The sequence below is a fragment of the Schistocerca serialis genome, chromosome 1 (assembly GCF_023864345.2).
Source record: "Schistocerca serialis cubense isolate TAMUIC-IGC-003099 chromosome 1, iqSchSeri2.2, whole genome shotgun sequence".
NCBI classification, from domain to species: Eukaryota; Metazoa; Arthropoda; class Insecta; order Orthoptera; family Acrididae; genus Schistocerca; species Schistocerca serialis.
The window spans coordinates 1,011,329,583-1,011,348,184 of NC_064638.1; the positions used below are offsets into that span (position 1 = coordinate 1,011,329,583).

General features: G+C 37.3%; 1 protein-coding gene across 2 annotated transcripts in view; it reads right to left on the bottom strand.

Moving 5' to 3' along the window:
* Positions 1-798: 798 nt before the first annotated feature.
* Positions 799-18,602, bottom strand: part of LOC126413422 (uncharacterized) — a 96,185-nt gene continuing 78,381 nt past the window's right edge. For both annotated transcript variants that reach the window (XM_050083264.1, XM_050083263.1), the window contains 4 exons: positions 11,243-11,459; positions 10,593-10,736; positions 6,541-6,677; positions 799-4,566 (listed from right to left, as the gene is read on the bottom strand). In XM_050083264.1, coding sequence (XP_049939221.1) covers positions 4,386-4,566; positions 6,541-6,677; positions 10,593-10,736; positions 11,243-11,459 — 679 coding nt within the window. In that variant the 3' untranslated portion in view covers positions 799-4,385. The remainder of the gene's footprint in view (positions 4,567-6,540; positions 6,678-10,592; positions 10,737-11,242; positions 11,460-18,602) is intronic.

Here is an 18,602-nt window from a genome sequence, read left to right on the forward strand (position 1 = left end):
CACACCTCATATCATACTACTACTTTCTTAGCTTTTGTCTTGCAATAATGTGGAATGCCCATTCTCATTTGCTTTCCACCACAACTTTGTCATGCAGAACCTGATGTTTGATATCAGCAAATATTAGTTTCTTTTAAAGTCACATCATACTGCAGTTTCTGTATTTGACGTGGATGAAGGAACATTGCACTGAAATTTACAGACACTGCACTAATATATTTCATGCCAAAGCCAAGGCAACATATTGAGGAAACTAAATGTGTCTCCCTATGCAAGAATTACATAATTGTGTGAGCATTTTGGGAAGCAGACACTGGGACATTTGAAGTCTGAGTCTGTCCATGAAGCAAGCATGGACAGAAGAATTTGTCTATGGAACTGCTCAAATGAAGTGTGAAATCCTTGTTAAAGTCCCAGTCTAGTACAGTACAAATTTTCATTTGCTCCCTGTAGTGGTCCAATATTTGCAAATACATTCCTTCTTTTAAAGTCATTAAGAGATCTAAAATAAAAGCAGTCCAAGAATCATGCCATGGATGCCACTTGTAATTTTTCCAACTACCTTTTTTTAAAAAAAAAAATTTGTGTGGAATCATGCTGTAAAACTAGTACCATGCTGGGGAAAGCACTTTCATTACTACCATAATGATTTAGCTTCTGTTGTAAAAATTCCATGTTTGTAAATATATGAGTGTCTGAACTACCTAGGACTTTCAGATATGTCAATTTTACCATAATCATACTGTTCATTATATACAACTTTCTTAAACAGGGACAGGATTGAACTGTAAAGAACAATAATGTAACAGAATTTATTTATTTTTCCTGCATTGTAGCACAATGATACATTTTTAACAATTATGTTAATTTTCTCATAACCCAAAAAGAAATTCCGAAGCAAAATAACATTCCTGGCTGCAGTTGGAGTGAAATTCAAAGAGAATATTACCTGTAAGATGCAATATTAGGCTTCCACAAGTAACAAGAAGCCATTTTTATTATGCACAGGCCACTGACTAACACATCCAACAACATACAGGAAATGAAATATATTTTAAAATAAGACAAAATTTCAATAAGCCTGTTAAGCAATCCAGACTTTTCTTTTAAACTGACTGACAGGTAATTTACTTTCTTCCATACACTTGAAAAACAAATGATTATTGCTTTTCTTCAAGATTTTTCCCATTTAATTTCAGGTAGGAAAATTTTCAATTCAACAGCAGTTTATTTGTTACTGATAGACAATCACAATTGTAGCCTAAAACAGTTTTTATCATTTTAAGAAATTTAGGAAAGGAAAATTTTCAGACTCATTAAATATAACAATTTTACATTATAAGCTAACACCCAAAAAAATTCTTCAAAAAGAAATTTTTTTTTTGCTTCTGATTTGAAACTGCTTTCAATGAAAAAAAGAAAATAAAAAAGTGGGCTCTGGTGACACTCAAATACTGGCCTGCTTCTACAGAACCCCGACAATTTGTAAATTTCAAACGTACCATAGACCATTTGCTAAATGGTGAAGAATAACTACTGGTTGTTAAAAACCAAAGTTTTCTTAGTACGCAGGTTAATCCGATACCTATCAAAACTTTGAATTCCCAACAATGTCACCAAAAAATGCAAGTTAGTAATGCATCACAGTGATGGGACAAAAATTCATTCTACTATTGCAGCAAGCCCTCTAGCCCTCTAGCCACAAGGCAGGTCTCACAATGTATTTGGTGGGCTTGCTAAATGCCATGATAACCTGGCTTATATTATTAACATTGTACAATTTCATGTGTACCAAATACATTTCTCTCTCTCTCTCTCTCTCTCTCTCTCTCTCTCTCACACACACACACACACACACACACACACACACACACACACACACACACACACACACACTCTCTACTAGTTTCTTCCTCCTTTTCCTCAACAATCTAAACAACAAAGGAGACACTTTTCATGTCCCCTCCCATCTCTACCTCTCTCTGAAACCATGGAACATACACAAAAACATGAGACAATGTGGCAGAGGTTAAGAAATATTTGCCAATAGTACTATCCTGAATTACGTTACAAAATAATCTCAAGATACGCGTATGTGAATACTAACTGCCTGCATGTCTCCCCCCCCCCCCCCCCCTCCCTCCCTCTCACTCGCTTACAGAGACAGAGAAACCAAGCAGGAGATAAGTTACCCCTAGAGGGAAATTTCAACATACATTATGTTCCATGGTTTCCACAAAGTAAAAATTATTAACTTGTGAAATGTGGCTGCAAATGTACACCTTGGATGATTTTCCTTAAGCAATCATTTGTAGTTTATGATTTACTAACACACTACAGAAGCCATCTACAGCCACATATCACATTAGATCTTATTATTACATTATACTGGATTAACATATATACAGAAGATTAAACAACAGTGCAATTTCATGAACTGTCAGATATCAATCTGAAGCTTCTACTCAACACTGACCCTGAATGGTAATACAGATCACCAAACTACAAGGAAACAAATCAGAGTGCCAAATCTTATACATAATGAGATTATGAAGAAAGAGGAGTGAACTTAGGTTTCACACAGAAAAATAAATATGATAAATATTTCATTGCAAAAGAACATGAAACTATTACTTTTCTGTACATCTCTGCTGTACTATTTCCATCGACTGTTAAAAGTGAGTTTTCAACAAACAAATGTTTCTCTACAGATGTCTGGTAATGTATCACAAAGTAGAGTGAAGTAAGGATTTAACCAAGTCTAGCAAGGAAAAAAAAAAATAAAAAAAAAGAAATGTCTCTGATGGAACACTTAGGTGGAACAATAAAGCAAGCTTGGAAGTTAAGATGCAGAATATCCAAAATATAGTATAAAACAGAATGGTACCACTTGGTTGCACAAATTTTTAAATTGCCTTAAAAAAATCTATAACATCAGGACAGAAACTATAACATTATCCTCACAACATTACAGAAAACAAATGACTGACAATTAGAATACAAAATCCCAAATGTCTGTCAGAATACAATTACACTATTAGTTGTGATTCTACCACTCTTAAAACATCCTGGTAACAGTCAAGTTGCAGCAACAACTAAAACAAGATCTCTAACAAAGAAAAAATGAAGATGTCTAGCAGCATGTGACAGAATTTTCTGTTACAACATGAGCTCCAAGTAAGTTCAATGAAAAATTAAGAGCAATCTTAAATAAGTCATTTCCCTCCAACACATGTATTTTTTGGTCACACTAATGATTTTTTTTAAGTGGACATATACAAATAAGTATTTAAGATTGTTCTAAGCGTAGGTGTATTCTGACACTTGCCCAAGGGAAACATCCAACACTATGCGATAAATATAACAGATAACATTTACAATATGGTGCAGTGAAATATATGATATACATAAATAACAATGATTCATATGCACCAGCTACTATGCTCATTTCTTTTCTTCTCATAAATGTGAGCACAAGTTGACACAAAAATATTTATGTATGAGATAAATATGTAGGATTCACTGGAACAGGTTTACCAGTACCCTACTAGTACTTGGTACTGCTGATGATTTCCACTACTAAACTATTTCATCAGCAGTGCCATACACAAACAATGATTTACTTAACACAATAAACAGAATATGTATAAATCAATTTTCTTCAGTACATTTAAACAGGTTACAATGATTGCTTTCCATAAATAATTGATCATATGTTAGTGTCAAGTATTTTTCCATGCCAATGGCAGCTGTTCCAGTGATATCAGCTTGTAAAAATTATGTAATTCAAACCATTTATATGACTGTAGATTCTGAAGACAGTGTACAGTCTTATAAATTAGTATGTAGCAACTATATACACAAAGATGCTAATCATTCTCATTCCTAATGAAATATTCTCATGGTTATTAACTTCCCTTTACTAAAAACAAGGGAAATGTACTGTCACTGGCAAGGAAAAATATCCAATTAACAGTTAATCATGTGCTTATATTTTCCAATTACCACTTGTTCTAATGTTTTTAAACAGATATCACACCATGCAATTGCTTCACTGGGCTGCAAACAAATTATTTCTCCCAGCACTTGGCACATTGCACAATTCCAGCTGCTATGATGAAACATCAATATTTCTCAAAACAGACAGGACTATATGCTCTAAAAGGTAACAGTGATAACTGTACTCCGTCCAATACAGATGTTAAAGCGGCCTCACATCGAAGAAAGAAATTTAAACTGTGAAGCGTGTGTCAGATATTCACACGTTATAGTTGTACACACACACACACACACACACACACACACACACACACACACACAATGAAATTCACAAACATAAAATAAATTTAATTGATCTAGTACCACCTATTACCCTGGTATCAGGTTCACAAGGTAACAGGACGAAGCGAACGGGGGACACAGGATCCCTTCAAGCGAGTTGTGTCCGGTATGGTCCGAAGACGGCATCCCATGGCAGCAGAAGGTTCACGTCCAGCAGGGAAGCCAGTGCTCGGGGCTTCAAAATGCTGATTGTCGCTGACCTGTCGCAGGCACCCGGAATGCCGCCTGCACACAGAAACTTAATCTGTATTTGCAAAATTTTTAATGTATTTGTGCACATAATAGCAAGATATTTCATTTACACTCCCCCACCCTTTTCCTCATCCTACTCCTCCTCCTCCTCCACCACCAACAACCCAAAACTCTGTAGTGTGTGGTATTATTTGCCTCTGCTTTTCCTGTCCCACTTTTGAAACGAGTCTGTAAATTTTCACTGTAGACATTGGTACGCACCATAATCTCCACCTTTCATTTTTACATTCCCCAGTGATATAATTATGTATGTAGTAGAATAACTTTACAGCCTGCCTAATATGTCGTCCCAATAATGGCTTTTCTTCCTCTTGGCTGAGCAATATACCAGCCAGAAGTGATAGTTTAACCACAGTTTTTAAACAAAAAATTTAATATTATTCACATAATTAATACACTTTGAAATATTAAGTAGTTTAAAATTTGTGATTTATAAAATTCAATAATGTCAAATTTCAATGCAAGGTTAAAAATACAGAATTCCATGGTTTTTTTTAGGTAAAATAGAATTCCTGATTTTCCAGAAGGATCGCCACCCTCTATATGAGATAATGCACAAATTGGTAGGATTTAGAGTTAATGGTCTTCGCAGGTGGCCTACTGATCTGGAGGAATGAGGAGCATGTAGCTCAGTGGTAATTATATGAATGGACAGATACTGAATGAAATTTAACGTGAGAACAAGTGCATTTGTAAGTGAGAAACCAAAGGAACAATATCAAACCTAATATGTACATATTCTGGCCTACACTTGTGAAATCAGGGCAATGGAAAAAAGGGACTTAAGCAAAGACACGTGCACATGAATGAAATTTCACATAAGCAGAGTGGGAGTACAAAGATGGACAGCATACTGCTTCTTTTGGATATGATGTGGAAGGGCCCATAGAATCAGGGAAGTGTAAAGGAAGTACCAATGCAAGAACCAGGTAGAATCAGCAAGGCTTAAATGATACAGACATGTAAAGAGAAAGGCATGTGAAACAACAGCAATGAAAATACAGTGCAAAAGGCCAAAATGACAACCAGATGGAAGCTTGCTGTTAAAAGAGGAGGAGGAGAGAATTTGGAAAAAAAGGACAGGACTGAAACAGGGTGGTGGCAGTGCAGTGATGGGAGGATTGAAAAGAATGAAGAGGCTTATGCACAAAACATACCCAGCCAATGACTAAACTGTTTCTGAAGACAGATTATGAACAATACAATTAAGATGTAATGACAGTATCCCACAATAACATGTAAGTTATATCATCAGTCAAGTTCTAAATGCTTGAAAGTTCAGCCAGTATACACAATAATACATTCTTTTATCATATTAGTTAGTGAGGGGAAGGGCGCAGAAAAAGAAGGAAGGAAGATTAAACCAACCTTCCATTACCCTCACAGTATTAAGGTGGGTAGAGGATCGTCTAAAGCTATTAAGGGAAACTACCAAAAACTCGAGCAAGGGTACACAGATGGGGAATTTAATGCAGACCTCCACAGTGAGAGCTCAGAGCCTTAACCACTGCAGCATCCTACTTGATGAGAGTTTAACACAAATTCAACATTAACACTACTAGAAAGTTAGCCTCAGCTTTGAATGGACAAGGTCTGGAGAATGACCCCTTTATAACTATAAGAAAGCTTCATTCTAGCATTTTACCCTGAAGTTATTTAGCAGACCATGTTAAATCTACATCATTACGACCTTACCAAGGAGAATGCGACCTGTTTAAAAACTGTGTTTCTTAAGTAAGTAACTCTAACACAGCATACAAATTTTAATGTTTTGTGTGTGAAAAATATCTACATATATACAATGCAACCCTGGTTATTCTAAGCCATGTATTTGTAATACTAAATCAAAAGCCAATACAAACTTTTCACTAATTAATATCCGACCAAATAAACATACTGAATGGATATGAACACCAGAACATTAATACTTTTTTAGTTTTTCATTACCTTTTTCTGTCTTTTGCTGGCATTTTTAGACTGAAGGGTCGTTCGTTCATTTTCTTTTCTGCACCCACTTCCATGGATAACAGAACCTTATTCGACAGCATCCTTCGAGAGTTTGTTGCACCAAAATCTTCAAATGACTGAAAATACAACCATAACTTACAGATAAATTTTCTTACCCCAGGTAATTCTTAATTTAACTATCCTTATAAAATAAGGTTGACAAACTGATCCAAATACAGTCAGACCTGGATATATGGGACCTGTATAAGACACAAAACTCTCTAAATGAGACTGATCAACAGGTTCATTAATTTTCACTCCTTAAAACCTTTGTTAACCGATAAGGTTGAAATCTCTATGAATGAAACCACCTGACATTCCACCTACATAACAGAGAGACTTGGGGGAAATGCAGGGAAGCAATTTATCTGAACAGATATTTTATCGAGAACTTTGATATTCTCTGCGCAAACAAGATGAACGAATGACCTACAGGTATCAAAGGTATGTTCAGTAAACAATATCACTTTAATGTAATCTACTTTGTGCCTCCTTTACTACGAGACTGGGTACACTTATTGTCCAAAAAGCAGAGATAATGCATCTCTTGCAAAAATAACCAGATTATTCATTCACAAAATCTATGTACACATAACTCACAATAATACAATCTGCGTCTACACATTGCACGCCACTTTACAGTGAATGGCAGAGAGTACTTCTGGTACTATCTTTTATCTTTGTCCCATTCACAAATGGTGCATGGGAAGAATGACAGTCAGTGAACATGTGAACAAGCTCCAATTTCTCCATTTTTCTCAACATTTCATCAAGATGAATATCGGAGGAAGAAAGTTTCTTTAGATTTGGTGATATAAGTTGAGGTCTTCTATTGAAGGATTACTAATTGATACACAGAGAATGAAATGAGATCGCATACCAAACAAAGAACTTCAAATGTCAAAATTTTAACAGTAAACTATTGAAGCATTGGAAACAAAAGTCCTGGAATTTACTGATCTCGAAAAAATCTGTCACATTTTACTCTGAATCGAAGCTAGACGAAACTCGAGGTAGAAAGATTCGTAATATTAAATGAGACATGGAACTACAGCAAAAATACAGGTTAGACACATTAGAAGCAGGAGTGTTCATTGCCAATGCCAAAAATATTGCATCTATCAAGGTCGAAATTGAGTGACTACAATGTTATCTGGACGCGAATAACCAGGCTAGGTGAAATTAAGTTAATCATCAAATGTCTTTACCGAAGACCTGATTCTGTTTTAACATTTGCAAAATCATTCCTAGAAAGTTTACACACAGTAGTGCAGAAATATCACAATCATGCAATATTAGTGGGAAGAGTCTGAACTACCAACTACAGATTGTAGAGTCATGAATTAAATGCAGGAGTTAAGGGCAGACAGCTTTGTAAAGTAATTACAACCACATTTTCCAAAAAGTGTATTGTGTAACTAGTTCAACAATCAATAGAAAATGGAAACATTTTAGACCTTATAGCTACAAGCAGCCTGACCTTTCCAACAGTCAGTCTGATGTAGTGATGATGGTTACTAAAGTTAATAAATCTGCCACGGCAGCTAGGAGAGTTTTTATGCTGGAAAAGAGTAGATAAGCAGTGTCGGCATCCTACTTAGACAATGAATGGACATCATTTAGTTTCAATACGAGTGATGAAGAGGAATTGTGGGCAAAGTTTGCATGGATTCTGACTAGTGCTCTGGAGTCTTACGTGCCTAGTAAATAAGCGAAGGACAGAAAAGAGGTTTTGGTTTAATAACAAAATTCATAAAAAGGGGGGGAGGGGGGGGGGGGGGGAGGAGGACATGGAAATGTCAACAGACAAATGTCAGTCAAATTTCTTGAGTCTGTAAAATGATTGATGTGCAAAGCATACAACTCCCACCATTAAACCTCAGCAAAAGCTCCTGCTGAGAACCCAAGAAAATTCTGGTCATCTATAAAATTCACTAAGTGGGACGAAGACTCTATAGTGTGGCAATTGAAGAAAAAGAAAGCTGAAGTTTTAAATTCAATGTTAAATCATTTATGTAGGAGGATCGTACAGACATACCACTGTCTGACAATCACACCGACTCCTGTATGGTGAACATAGAAATGGGGATCCCTGGTGTTGAGTCGTGACTTTGAAGAGTTAAAAAACAAACAAGTCACCATGTACAGACGGAATCCCAATTTGGTTTTACACAGGGTACTCTACAGCATTGGTCCTGTTCTTAGCTTGCATTTATCATGACTCTCTCGCCCACTGAAAACTCCCAAGGACCTGAGGGGGTGGGGAACAACAACAACAATGGCAGCAACTCCTACATAAAAGAATGGACCTCCAAAATTGCACACCAATACCAATATCCTTAACATCGGTTTGTTCTGAATTCTTGAACATATTCTCAGTTAGAATATAATGAAGTCCCTTGAGACAGAAAAGCTTATCATAAATCAGCATGGAGTTAGCACGCAGTGCTTGTGTGAAACTCTGCTTTTCCACTTCTCATAAGGCATCCTGTGGTCCACGGATGAAGGGCAACAGGCAGATTACATATGCCTAGAGTTTCAGAATTGACAAAGTACTACAATGGTGACTTAATGAATTTCATAGTAAATGTAATAGGTCATTGGTGTCTCAGACTTCTTCAGTAACAGAACCCAGCACATTGTCCTCAACTATGAGTGTTCATTGGATACAGAAGTATTGTTAGGATCTGATGGATAGAGTGAGAAGAAATATGTTACTTTTTGCTGAAGTTCACGTGGTGTAAGATACAGTGGCATCCTTGGAGTGGTGAACGGCAGCTTGCCCTAAATGAGAAAAAAAAAATACATTAATGCAGATGAGTAGAAAAATTATCATAGAATGTTAAAACACATTGTTGGCGGTGCGTTGCGTGACAATCCGGTTAGTTAAATACCTATGCGTAACATCGCAAAGCAATATGAAATGGAACGAGCACATCAGGCTGGTAGTAATGAAAGTGAATGGTCGACTTCTAATAAAGCATAGCTCATCTGTAAAGGAAACTGCATATAGATCACTGCTCAAGTGGCTGAGATCTTCACCAGATCGGATTAAAGTAAGACAGTGTAACTATTCATAGTTGTGCTGCTAGCTGTATTACTGGCAAGTTCGATTAACACGCTATTATTACAGAGGTGCTTCTTGTACTCAAATCTGCATTTGCACCTGAGTGCAGAGTGATTCAACTGTTGCCCACAAAGATTTTACCTAAAGACTATAAAGAGACTAAGAGAAATTATGGCTCATGTGGAGGTATTAAGGCAGTCTTTTTCCCTTTCTCCATTTGTGAGTGGAACAGAAAAAGAAGTGACTAGCAATGGTACAAGATAATCTTCTCCATGCACCATAAGGTGGCTCACTGACTATGTATACAGATACACAACGTTTCTCTTTTTGTATTTGTCACTGGAGTTCGTTGACCATCATCGTAATGCCCTTGCAGCAACTGAATGATTGTGACAAAACTCACCGCTCTTCACTGGATGTGCTCTCCCTTCTGTGGGAGAAGGTCTCAGACTGTTGAAAAATACTTAAGAATTGGTCTAACAAGTGTTTTGTAAGCCTCTTCTTTCGTTGATGAATTACATTTCTTTAAGATTCTTCCAATGAATCTTAGACACACATCTGATTCCCCTAAAGTTTTGTTTTATGTGGTTATTGCATTTTAGGTCAGTCTGGATGATTATTCCTTACATTTCACAGTTACTTATCTCAGTTATCTGTGTCCAAGAAGGTAAGGAAACAGTAGTGGATTTCTTCATCTATTTATGCCGAAACTGGTAAATACTAGAGAATTTTTTTTACGATGGCAATAGGCAGAAGAAGTCAGGGTTATCACTTAACATACAACGGCTCAGTGTAGGCATTGCAAGGTAAAACTTGACATTAACAGAACAAATTAAACAATAATGAGCATATGACAAAATATTACACCATGCATCCAGAATGCAACACATACATATCACTTTTGATACAAAAGAACTAACTATACCTCATTTTCCTTCCCATCAAGCCCATTTTGACTGGGGCTACAGTGCATAGGTGCTGCTTGACTGACACCAAAATCTGAGTCATCGTACAATTGGACGTCATTGCTTGCTTCTGTTTCTGATGATGGAGAAAGGCACTGCATCTTCTGTCAATGAAGTGTAATGATTAGGTGCTTGTATCACAAACTAAGAAGAATGACAAGCTAGTTTCTTTTCAATCTAACAAATCTGAAAATTACACTAAGCACAGATTACGGGCCTTTCAAATACCATTAAGGAGTGGCAGATTTGTTATAACAAATTGAGATGACACACACACACACACACACACACACACACACACACACACACACACGCCACCAAGTTAAACTCATTTTTCAACATTAAGATACTTGTGAGAATAATTGTGAAGCACATGAAATTACAAACACAGCTGAATATATGCAGAAATTGAAAGAATACTTTGTGATTCCACCACTGTCAAAGGATTGTCATCTTTCTGTTATCTCCAGCAAAATGAAAACTAACTACTAAGAAGCACCTGCACAAACTCAGCATGGTACTAAAGCATTTGGAAGCAAATATTTCATTAAATGGTCAAAATATTTATGCAACAAGAATCACATAATATAGTGCCTAAACATAGAAATACCTCAGCGCAACCAGCTCCAGAGTCATTCGAGTCTGATCCTTGGTACAAATGTTGCACATAGCGTAAATCAGAAAGCAGTTGCTCTCCGTCCAGACTAAGTTCTTCACGTAGCTTCATGTGCTCAGGATTCATGTCCTGTGATGCAGTGTGATCTACACCAGCACACTTCTTACAAGTGTCTCCTGTACCATCATAAGTACCACTCCAAATATCATACCTGTTCAACAAAAGTTTTTGAACTTCAGAAGCACTAAATGAACCCAAAGACAGCATAGCAATTTTTTTTATATTATTCACTTAGAAGACATAAAAAGGGACTAAATCATGCGAAGGAACAACAAGAAAGTATCATTGCAGTATGGTAAAAAAGCACCACATACAGCCTGCTCAGAAATGATTCTTTTAAGTGGATGGACTGAACTGTATATTCAGAGCTTCCTCAGATTTCAGCAGTAAGAGACTAAGTAACAACAACAAAACAATGTATGAACAAAATCTGTAAATAAGGAAAAAGCTTAGGTTTAATAAAAAACAATGGAATTTACTGATGTAGGAGCCTATAACAATACTCGATTGGGCATTTAAAAGTTTCCTACTCTCTGCTTAAACCTATAATTAGAATTCTGAACAAAGTTGGGGAAAATAATATATATTATTACATTAAGAAAAGTTGTCGTTTAATGTTGTTACCAAAAATCTCAAAGCGTCAAGGACCAATTTAATTAAAATTTTTACAGGATGTTGTAATAAACATCCATACAGACTTACGTTAAAGGTTTTTATAAAAAAAATGTACAGGTTTTCTATTAAAATTGACTCAGAAAGAAAATGCTGTGCTGTGGTGTTCTGTGAATATGTGCAGTTTTGTTTTCTTTCTTGCAATCAGTTTTTTATACACACACACACACACACACACACACACACACACACACACACACACACACACACACACACGTTAATTTGTTTACCTCTTTGCAATCCATTTGCACAGAAAACTGAGAAGTTGGGTTTTTGGCTTACGATTAGACTGCCACTATTGAATCAATAGGCAGTAACAATAAACAAGGCCCAAGGCCAGATAGAGGGCGAGTAGCAGATGGACAGAGTACAGGAGGGAATGGAAATAGGTAGGAGGAAGGAGGAGATAGGACATATACAAGGGTTGGAACTTAAATAGTGGTAACTATTTATTCACAACTGATACAAAAGAGTTACATGTTTTCACCTGTTACTGTCCTTTACAGTAGTCACCAGCATTGTGTAGAACCTGTTGCCAGCGATGTGGAAGGCGTAGTACACCGTTAGCAGAGCCTGTTCTGTTGATGGTGTGAATGGAGCGGTCAACTGCCTGTCGAACCTCTGGAAAAGTTCTGAAGTGAATGCCCCGAAGTGGTTCCTTCATCTTCGGAATCAAATCGAAGCCACAAGGACTGAAGCCAGGGAAATATGGTGGGTCCCATATACCAAACAGAGCAGCCACAGCTTGCGCTGTATGCACCCGTGCACTGTCTGTAAAATGACGGGTGGGTTAAGCAGAAAGTGCTGCCGCTTCTTTCGCAAAGCAGGTCACAGGTAATGCACCAAAAACGAACAGTAATACTGTGCAATGGTCTGCCGTGGAGGAACGTAATGCATTAGGATAACACCATCACAGTCGTACACGAGAATCAAGAGACCGCTCCTTTTGCACCATCAACAGGACAGGCTCTGTTAACGATATACTATACCTTCCACATCGCTGGTAACGGGTTCTACACACAAGGACAATAACTGGTACAAACATGTAACTCTTTTGTATCAGTTGTGAATAAATAGCTGCCACAAGTTCCAACCCTCGTACCCAATTACAATATACACTGAAATGCCAAAGAAACTAGTATAGGTGTGAGCATTCAAATACAGAGGTATGTAAACAGACATAACATGGCGCTGTGGTCGGAAACGCCTATATAAGACATGAAGCGGGGATTTTCCTTTACGACCATTTCAAGAGTGTACCGTGAATATTAGGAATCTGGTAAAACATCAAATCCCTGACATAGCTGTGGACAGAAAAGGATCCTGCAAGAATGGGACCAACAGCGATTGAAGAGAATCGTTCAACATGACAGAAGTGCAACCCTTTTGCAAATTGCTGCAGATTTCAATGATGGGCCATCAACAAGTGTCAACAAAACATCATCGATATGGGCTTTCAGAGCCGAAGGCCCACCCGTGTACCCTTGATCACTGCACGATACAAAGCTTTACGCCTCGCCTGGGCCCATCAACACAGTCATTGGACTTTTGACGACTGGAAACATGTTTTCTGGTCGGACCAGTCTAGTTTCAAATTGCATTGAATGGATGGGCGTGTACAGGTATGGAGACAACCTTATGAATCCATGGACCATGTAAATCAGCAGCAGATTGTTCAAGCTGTTGGAGGCTCTGTAATCGTGTGGGGCATGTGCAATTCGAGCGATATGGCACCCCTGAAACGTCTAGGTAAGACTGACAGGTGACACATGCGTAAGAATCCTGCCTGATCACCTGCATCCATTCGCGTCAATTGTGCATTCCAACGGACTTGGGCAATTCCAGCAGGACAATGCAACATCCACATATCCAGAATTGCTACAGAGTGCCTCTAGGAACACTCTTCCGAGTTTAAACACTTCTGCTGGCCACCAAACATCCCAGACATGAACATTATTGAGCATATCTGGGATGCCTTATTATGTGCAGTTCAGAAGAGATCTCCACCCCCTCGTACTCCTACAGATCTGTGGACAGACCTGCAGGATTCATGGTGTCAATTCCCTCTAGCACTACTTCAGACATTAGTTGAATCCATGCCATGCCATGTTGTGACACTTCTGCTTACTTGCGGGGACCTACACAATGTTAGTCAGTTTTACCAGTTTCTTTGGCTTTTCAGTGCATACTTAGCAATTGCTACAAATAGCTGTGTTTCCTAGTATACATGTATAAATAAATGTAATTAAAAGTGGGTTACTCTACAACAGCACATTTTTTGTAAACAAACATCATCTAATGCACTTTCTGTAAAAACCTGTCACTGTAACTGAAGTAACCTGTGCATACGACAATCTATTGGGACCATTTTTCTCCATGGTTTGAGAACAGGATGAGTGCAAATCCTTACCATGCAACCTCAAGCAGTATTACCAAAATAAAATTGCATATTCAAGTATCTAGAAGTAAGGGGGTATTTATTACAGTAAATAGCATGTTATGTCTATTTTCAATCCTTTCTTAACATCAAACAGAAGTAAGTACATAAGCTCGGTGGTATATGTTGTTATTTAATATAGCAATGCGTCACTTCTTGCTATACCGATGAAAGATTTTCATGGAGAAACATGTTTTTAAATGGTTGTGTAGGAAGAATGACCCACTGTTCGTATACTTTTTGGATTTATATATAGATATGAAGAGTGAAATGTGAGTATAGTGCATCCACAAAACAAGATGATGAGCAAATGTCTTTACTTGTGTTGGAGAAGTCATTTACACTTTGGCCTTGCACTGAGGGGAACCTGTGGACTCCAGAGAAGGGGCCTGATGACAATGCTCTAGCCTCAGAACAAGTGAAGCTACAGTGAAACCCAGCTTTTACACTTGTCAAGGAACTTAAATAAGGTATAAGATACCCCCTTACATTTTTCACACTTTATGTATGATGTATGTACACAACAGACATCAAAATACTTGTCAAGGACTTGTTTATTATCTAATAATAGTTTATTAACTAATAAAAACAGGTGACGTAACTGGAACTGATAAATTTCTAGGAAACAGAAATGTTTGACTCAATTTCATAGGTCACAATCCTTGTTTGCGGAAATCCTGCAGCTGTCATTCATTATTTAAATAATGAAACACTGCACCAGTTACATATCTTTTTATGTTTCACACGATGTGCTTCGAGAATTTTTTGTCAAGTGCAATTATTTACACAAGTTTTTTGTGTGGTGTTTGCATATGTGTTGTTCTGCGTCTCTTGCACTGTAGCGGTCTTTTTGATGTTATCAGGTACTGTACCTCCTCAGTTATGTAGGGAACCATACAGACGCCAATTATCATTCACATTGTTTGTGTAACATTAAACAAAATACTGGACTTGACAACGAGAATAAATTCTCGAAATATGCTTCTCAGCATGAAAACATACATAATTGGAGCTGTCTTTAAACTGAAAACATCCGAGCAATGCAGAGTGACTGAAGGTGTCAACTAGCGCTGCAAGCGATTAAACGATGAAACACGCTAAATATGGTTTGATAAAGGTGTCAACGATCACAACAATCACAGAACCGCAGATGCACAGTCAAGACAGTTTGGAAATCTGTTGTGATTGGTCATGATATCTTTATTCGAAAGGACCTAGTTACTCCCAATTAGCCATCATGCAGAGTAGAGCTTGGCAGCAGCAGGAGATACAGCACGAATTGTTCCAATTTTACAAGCACTACGTTTACATGTGACACACCTTCTGAAAGACAACAACTGAATTTCAGAAATGTTTCTTTGCTGTCGTGTTCACACATTAAGGTCTGAAGTGAATTTGCTAGCCCAGATAAATATGCTACCTAGCAAACAACTGTTACAGTTTATGATTTAGTCAGCACAATCACTATTTCTCTTCAATTAGATGCTTCAGTCTAATATTTCTTCTTACCCTTCCCTGAACGAAAAGCAACTGTGTCCATATTAGCAGAACTTTTTTTTAAAAAAAAAACAAGATGAAACCTTACATCCCAAACACATTTCACAACCAGTTGCATTTACATGGGAGCAAAAATCTATTGCAGAATGCAAAACTGGCAACCTGAAGCGGATTTCCAGAATCTTTTTTAAAGTGTTTGCATGACCACCCAAAAGCGGTATTGGGAAATCTGTTTACGAAATCCAGTATTGGCAGCCTCATGCAAACGGGGTGACATTGAAAGGTTCAAATCTGCTAAGTAAAGCACCCTGGTGTCAAGAAACTTAAACATGCCATGTTTGTAAACACTACTTGACACCCAAAATCATGCCACCATCATTTTACATAAGTTTTTTCTCTGTGAACATTTTTCATAAAGCGCAAATTGTGGAAATATTATTAATCAGGTGCAAATTAACATTTTGAACACAGGAAATTTGGTGGAAGTGATAAAAAAGTCATACACGGTGTGAAGAGTTAGTTCTGGGAAATGTGTATTACACAACCTCTCGTTTACTTACTTACTCACTGTCATTCATTCGCTAACTTATGTCTAGACAGAATCTTCACTTCATGTTATTATGGTTTATGAGATATGTTCAGAAGAGTTCTTCAAAAAGTGGTTATGTGATTTCACAGCGAGAGAATACGAGTTCTCTCTTACAGCCCTAAACCCACTGTAGTTGGTAGTGAAGTCGCATACAATTAGTGGAACTGCATAGCAGGACCACTGCAGTAAGAATCATGGAAAATATGACCTTCAGAAGATATTGAAGATAAATAATAATATGAACAGGAGAAGGGTGACAGATCTCTTCACAAAATAGGTACATCCAGTAAGGCAAGCATAAGCCTGAGTGAACAGTACCACTTCAGTATATAGGTTAATAATCTTACCACACCTATATCGCCAAACACACAATGGAAGAGAAAACCACAAATATTCTGTTAATCATACAACTCTATTTTCTGTTTGTTTTCTTTTGGAAGAATCTGTCCAAGGACACACTATTCTCAGCAAATTCTATTAATTTATGACCTCTGCAGTTACAAATATCATACCCAGAGATTCCCCACTTGCGACGAAGCAAGCTGGGATCTTTTTACTTCCTCTCGTTTTGCCATCTGCCTCCTTATATTTATTTTTTCATTTTGACTAATTACCACTAACATATATAACAGTATTAGATTCATAACAGTATAATCTGCATTTACATAAAAAATAAAGGTTCGTCTTCAGTCTTAAGAAATATAGCACCAGATATAATTTTGTGCTTAGTTTTGTGTATGTAATCAATTTCCTAATTTATTCTGACTATTCCTAGTTAATATCTTTTGTTATAGGGTGAAATCAGTAATTGTTTCATGACAGATTCTACTGTTGAGTTATAAACGAATATAAATTCTGTACTAATAATAAACATTTGGAAGAACAACAACTAGGATTCTTAAAGTATTGATTTGACTCCATTCCGAAACATGTTAGCAAAGCCAGCCCTTAATTAATTCCAAAATAATTTTCAAGTTTGTCAATAGCAGGGTTTGCATAACTATATTGGTTAATTTCATTATTTAAACAAATAATTCGGCCTAACCTTTGTGGTAGAATAAATATTAAAAAGAAGGAATTTTTCAATGTATTCAGTTAATAGAACGAGCTATGTTTTAATTGTAATTTCTGCAACTTAAACATTAAACAATGTATAGTTTAATCATCTTGTGGCGTTGCAGTTCTTCTTGTTATGCCCATGCTTGCTACAAAATGGGAAAAGCAATTCCGCCTTATGCTAGACATCTTTTTTCTGTTGACAACAACACATAATGGTGGCGAAAACTCTGCCTATGTTTAGAAAAATCAGAGGAAGTGTAGTGTCAAGTAACCATAGGCCACGAAATCTGCCCATTCACATCGCCAACATCATGTACAATAACAAAACCATGAAAAGTTGAAGCTTGTGTAGCAGAATAGCTACCAAAATAAATGTCCAATGTCTGCCCCTGTAGCTGAATGGTCAGTGCGATGGAGTGGCATACCTAACAGCCTGGGTTCGATTCCCAGCTGGGTCGAAGATTTTCTCCACTCAGGGACTGGGTGTTGTGTTGTCCTTATCATCATCATTTCACCCCTATCGACATGCAAGTTGCCGAAGTGGCGTCAACTCAAAAGACTTGCACCAGGCAAACAGTCTACCTGACGAAAGACCCTAGTCACACGGCACCACCAATGTCTAATAGTATCGTGTAAGTAAAAAATAAAAAAAGAACCCACTGAAGAGAGCACAAAATGTGTTGAAACAGGTCTGGGTGAAACAAAACAGAAAAAATGCGTCTTGCATAAGGCGGAATTGCTCTTCCCAATGTATAGTTTCTGTGCCTATTATTGTGAGGACATGTAAAGGCCCAATTTTTGGTCTCGAGACAGACAGTCCACGGCCAATTTTCAGATGGGAAGTCTGAATCAGAGTAACAATAATGCAGTAACTTAACAGTGGAATTAATGTAACACAAATAGGCCATGTGAGAAAACAGTGACAGTGTCTGTTCAATTTATGTGATAAATAATGTCACACATACCTTATTATTCTTCAAGAACTGTGAACTGTGTGGTTAGGTATTTACTGCTCATGGATGGCCAGCAGCAAACTATTG